Raw genomic sequence first — 6000 nt, 5'->3', positions numbered from 1 at the left:
CCCGGACATCTCACAGGAAAGACTGCCATGGACATCAGTGAAGCCCGAGATTTAGACAATCACAAGAAATAAAAATAACAAAGATGGTACAGTATCATGGATATGTAATTCGTGGAAGTGTACTCCATGATCTCCCGTTATATGAAAGGGTTCTACTTTATATCTTCTTTTTGTGGTCTGGTGCATAAAGTTATGACAGGTACAGTTATGACGTATAATGTACAGGTGTACAAGGGTATGGTACGCACGGTTATGACGTTTGATGTACAAGTTCACAGGTTTATGACACGTAAAGTTATGACATATAATGTTCATGACGATGCTCCTAATGTACACTTGTTTCATACGTTAGTACGCTACCAAATGAAAATCCAGCTAAAAAAGCAGATGCATCATAAAATACATATCAAATGTATCAAGGACACACATCCATAAAACATTACTTGTATAACAAATCCTGCTGGATGATTTTTTTTTAAAACGTCATCTTTCGCTTTTACTCTCTCTCTCTCTCTCTCTCTCTCTCTCTCTCTCTTAACTAAAAGCAGAATTTGTGGCGCCATTTGAATGTTGTTCTTTGTCTCCATCTCCGGATTCATTCCTTTTAGATGAGATGCGCATGCTTATAATAACCAGAAACTGCAAGAGAACAATTCCCGCCAGAATGCCAACAACTACGTAGAACCTATCCATAGGGATTGTATCTGAAACAGAAAAAAGAATGTACACTTCCATGATATGATGGCATTCCTTTTCTATGCACTGTGCGTTATATTCACTTGATGAAGAAAAGTCACCCACAGGACATGATGACGTTATAATGATACTGAGAACACGTTATGTCACTGCATTATTTCAAGCTGAATAAAGGTAAGAATGTTTGATCAAGCTTCTCGGCCCCTCCCCCTCCCTAAGTCAATAGAATGATAAAATTTCAAGTTTTATATGTTGGAATAGGATGTATTGTCATATGATGAAATGTCACATTGATATGCATTTTCACAGGCTCTTTATATAACAAGAACATGAATGTTATGTGTTTTTTCTAATAGAGCTATTGGGTTTCTCACAAAAATCATATGACTAAGATTAAAAGTTTAAAATTCAGGGAAATTGCAGGTCTTTCGTAGATAAGTTGCTCTCTAAAGTTCTTTTTTATCTAAGCTTAAGGTACTTGCGTGGTTTTCAAATACTGTTGTTTCTTTGAAGGTCATTGCATGCAGAATTTTCAATGAGCATTGAAAGTTTATATAGCCTATGTTTCATAAAACGTGAGTGCTTCATTAAAACAGATTTAAGCTAATCTAACTGCAAGTCTCAGTCAATGCCTTTAGTTATATTACTTTCTTTTATAAAAGTGCTAATGCTTCACCTTCTTGCATCTCTGGATTAGAAATGCCATTCTTATCAATTTCCAGGGTATCGGATAAATCAAAATTTCCGCAAGTTGGAAAATTTGAAGGACTTTCGGGGAGACGTGGAAAAGATTCGTTAAGAAGCATAGCCATCCCATCAGAAGAGTGAAGTTCAATATGGCAGTGCATTATCCACAATCCAGGGTTATCAGCCTTGATTCTCACCACAACATAACCTCCGCTAGGGACGATAACTGTATCCTTACGAGGTGGGTTCTGAAGCTCTAAGCCAGGCACGTTTCCGTTCAGCCAAGATCGATTGCTCCAGGTGGCATCGTTACAGAAACTTTTCTGTTGAGGCACACCACCTCTGCAATCAACGTCTACATTTTGTGATATAATTTTACCAGTAGTTTCATTATATGTCGGATACCCCATTTTCAAAACATAGAAAGAATGTCCGTGCATATGTACTGGATGTGCCCATCCAAAGCCGACACCCATGTTTAAGAACACCATCTGAATTGTGTCGCCATGACGCAGACTAATGGAATGGGTACACTTACATAATGTCTGTTCCCCACATCCCGCCTGTTCACATTGAGATTTAATTTCTTGTGGCTGTGTTAGACCAGACACGGTGGGTAATTTTAATGACTTGCCATTGACAGATCCAGGAAAGGTATCAGTGCCCGGAAAAGCAAAATTCAAAAAATATTCCTGAAATTTTCCTTCAATAGCTGGAGGAGCTGGATCGTCCAACGCTGCTGCACGAAGCTGATCGAATCGAACACATTCCATGTGTTCGTTTTCAGGAAAATAGGTAAAAGGACAATTTAAGACAATGCATTTCTTTTCTGATGTGCATTGTTTTGGAGTTGTCGTGGGATCTTCCTCGGGCGCTCCGTGATATCTTAAAATAGCTTCAGCGACTGTTGTTCGAGTAACCTCCAACGTTTTCCCTCGAATCCAATAATTTCCAACCGACTGGTTTGCTAGGATTGTAAAATCATATCGCTCGCCAGGGTTAATAACGAAAAAGTCAACCATGGTGGGTTCCACAGGATATCCATCCGACTCTATGATTGTCATGATATGGTCATCAACAGAAATTATGAATGGATAAAGAGCCCCTACACCGATCACACGAAATCGATAAGTGGTACCATATGTCACCTGAAAAACTTTTAGTGGAGCCTCGTTGTGAATTCCCTCTTTCAAATTTGTATAGTATCGTCCTCTACCATTGATCAGCCCTGCATGTGCCTTAAAAAGACTGAAGAAACTACCGTCAAGGGATTCCGAGGGTTGAAATTTGGTTCTGTTTTCTATGATTCCGTAGGTCATTAACTGATATCCCAAGTCAGCATCCCAGTCATGATTCCATTCTTGAATTTGCATGATGTGCTCTGGAAGAGGATTAGGCTCATTTTTACGGATAACAAACGCACCCAACAAACCTTCGATACGCTGAGATCCTGCATGGGAGTGATACCAAAACGTACCCGGTGGATAAGCCTTAAACTTATATGTAAATGATTGCCCTGATTCAATGGGACATTGGGACACAAATGGGACTCCATCCATAAAAGGGGTACCTGCTTGGTGTAAACCGTGCCAGTGAACCGTGACGGAGTCTGAGTGTAAATGATTCTTTACGTGTATCACAACAGTTTGTCCTTCGTATACAATGATGTCAGGGCCTGGGAGTGTTCGATTCGCTACAACTATTAGTCTTTTTGATTCCCATCCGTCTGCCGTTACGATCTCGTTGACGGGCACCTGTTGAGCCTGAGAAGAATTGGTTACTTTGTAGTTGTATAGTTTACCCTGTTTGGGATATACTGCTCGGTTTCCTGGACTAGTCATTGTTAAGTAATGTTCAATAACCAGTGACGTTTCACATACTCGTGCTGTCTTCTCGCAAGTGTAGCTGAATCCTGACGTCACAGATAACATCAGAACTAGGATATGTGTGGTGACCATGGCGCTCAACTGTAAAACATGATATAAATTGGGAGAATTCATTATTTCTTTAATCACTTATCACGTATAGTACGTTCATTATAAAACTCATTTTCCGCAGCATCCGTTGTCAGTTATGCTCTCTCGGGACCATATATTTTATTTGCAAATACAGCGTGTGATTGGTAAATTTCCTGTCTGACATGTTTCACACCAATTGAGATTGTTCTTTACACACTGAATTTGACTACATATTACTCCGTTTACCCGATCGAGATATGGGGCTCACGGCAGGTGTGATCGGTCGACACGGGATGATTACTCCTCCCCAGGGGTAGTTCGTTCCCTTTGTAACCGGGAGGTCGTGAGTTCAAACCCTGCTCGTGTCATGGCCGTGTTAAACCTAAGACGTTAAAATAGGTAGTGATTGCTCATTCGCCAAACGCTCGGCATTTAGAAGTGAGAGTCACAGGTGTTTCGAATATGAACATAAAAACGGAGATCCCGTGTCGCGGCAGGCGTTGGCACGTTAAAGAATCATCACTGATACGGCCCTTAGCGCTAAACATATGTTTTGTTTAAATTTGTGGTACTTTACCTACAGCAAAAAAATTAAGCCTAGTTTTCAATTTATTCTAAGAAATTGTCGTGTATAGCGTTGAAAGTTCTATACTTTTTGATACTGTTGATTTAGGGGAAATTTTGTGACTATCAAATTCTGGTTTGGGGGATTTTTGAGAATCCACATTTGATGCACACCACTTTTCGCATATGTTGTGGTGCAATGCGGTTGAAGTTCATTTTTCTGCGAGGAGCAAATGTTTGAGTTAAAGTAGTTCTCGTGTATTTCATACAGTGCGGACTTTTATCGCTCAGTAAATGCCCAAATAATTTCTCGATTTAAGAAACTATGGGGAATAATAGCAAAGTATGCAATAAGTTATCATATTTTTTGACCTAGTGGCACCACATTCTTCTCGTCATTCAAACAATGATTGATGTAGTCGGTAATAATGATCGATAGGTTCTTATAGCAACAGGTAACAGTCAAGTGTTTGTTAGTATATCATTAAATTTTATACAAGACGGTGCATCATTTGTCCCTTGAAAATAGCAGAAACCTTCTTTACTCATGGAGATTATGTTTAGCATATTTTGTAAATAGATAAGTAAATATATCACAATAGCAATGGTAATTTAATAATCAAAGATATGACTAAGTACTAAAAGTGAAGATAATAAATGAAATTCATCAAATAAACGACAATGTTCACTTTAGTTTTTAATTTTCTAAACAGATTCCACATTAAGAATGTTCTTCCTCGACATACTGATATTGATACACTGATAAACATTTACATTTCAACGTTACATAAAGGAGCGACAGAGACATCCTCTGCATACATGTACACGGTATATCTTTAAGAATTTAAATTAATAAACAGATATCTATGTATCGTAATAAGTAAGATAGATGGAATGAAACGAAATTGTGAGAATATCCTTTCTGCACGTAAGAATGCATATCTACCACTTTAAATTTACTAATCTTAAAACTCTTGCCGAAGAAAACAAACTTTGTATCAAAACAAAAACGTTTGAATTGAAATTCTCAGTGCATCATAACCTGAATGAAATCAGTCAGTCCGTGGTAATTAATCGGTTCGCACTTGTTCATCTTGTCTATAAATTATGTGAAATAATGTCATATCTGCACTTACCAATTGACTGGATACTATTTGTGTTGCAAATATTTAATCCGAGTGGACCACAATAAACCTAAACGGATTTTAAGTCCGATACACATGTAATCGCCTCGTGAATATTCGCAGGAAAATGCGAACGAAGACGACCGGAAAATTTCATAATATCACTAGCTAAATCTGCCCACTTATTAATAGCCTTGATTTGCCTGAAGACTATCTGTGCATGACCGATCTTTGTAGGTAGACAATGCAACTTAGAGTGTAGATATGTTAAAAGATGAGAAAATTAAAAGTCTCCCGATGGTCAACTTTTGACAAGTTGTGATTTATTGATATAGACAAGTACTCTGAAGTTTAAATAAATATATGCTAGAGTTCCTCATTGACAATATCTTCGTGGTCTTTGGCGATCAGGTCTTCCAACAGTCTGCTGGGATACCCATGTGCACGAATTGTGAACCTTTGTTAGCTGACCTGTTTTTATATTCATATGAAGCAGAATTTATTCAAAATATTCTTGGTGAGAAGAAGAAATATCTTGCTGTCAATTCGACATTTAGATATATCGACGATGTTTTGTCTATTAATAATAATAACTTTCATTCATATGTCGATTCGGTATATCCTTGTGAGCTCGAAATAAAAGACACCAGAGAGTTGTTAACTTCTGCTTCATACTTATATATTCTGTTAAAAGTAGACATTAACGGCAAACTGAAAACTCAACTGTATGACAAAAGGGATGATTTCAGCTTCTCCATCGTCAACTTTCCATATTTATGTAGCAAAATTCCAGTATCACCTGCATATGGTGTTTATAACTCTTAACTGATTCGGTACGCAAGAGCTTGTTCTACGTATGGTTAGTTTTTCAATCGAGGCAAGCTACTGACAAACAATTTGATGGTACAGGGGTTTCAACAGTCTCGATTAAAGTCAGCATTTCGCAAATTCTATGGTCGTAATAACGATCT

The 6000-nt window shown here is 38.0% G+C and overlaps 1 protein-coding gene across 1 annotated transcript in view; it reads right to left on the bottom strand.

Annotated features, from left to right (window-relative positions):
* Positions 1-530: 530 nt before the first annotated feature.
* Positions 531-6000, bottom strand: part of LOC130046323 (uncharacterized) — a 29149-nt gene continuing 23679 nt past the window's right edge. The window contains exons 2-3 of the mRNA XM_048883868.2: positions 1373-3350; positions 531-704 (exon numbers count right to left, since the gene is read on the bottom strand). Coding sequence (XP_048739825.2) covers positions 535-704; positions 1373-3341 — 2139 coding nt within the window. The 5' untranslated portion in view covers positions 3342-3350 and the 3' untranslated portion in view covers positions 531-534. The remainder of the gene's footprint in view (positions 705-1372; positions 3351-6000) is intronic.

Source organism: Ostrea edulis, chromosome 7 (genome assembly GCF_947568905.1).
Source record: "Ostrea edulis chromosome 7, xbOstEdul1.1, whole genome shotgun sequence".
Lineage (NCBI taxonomy): Eukaryota > Metazoa > Mollusca > Bivalvia > Ostreida > Ostreidae > Ostrea > Ostrea edulis.
The sequence above is the reverse complement of the archived record's forward strand: the minus strand, read 5'-3'. Positions and strand labels throughout refer to the sequence as shown.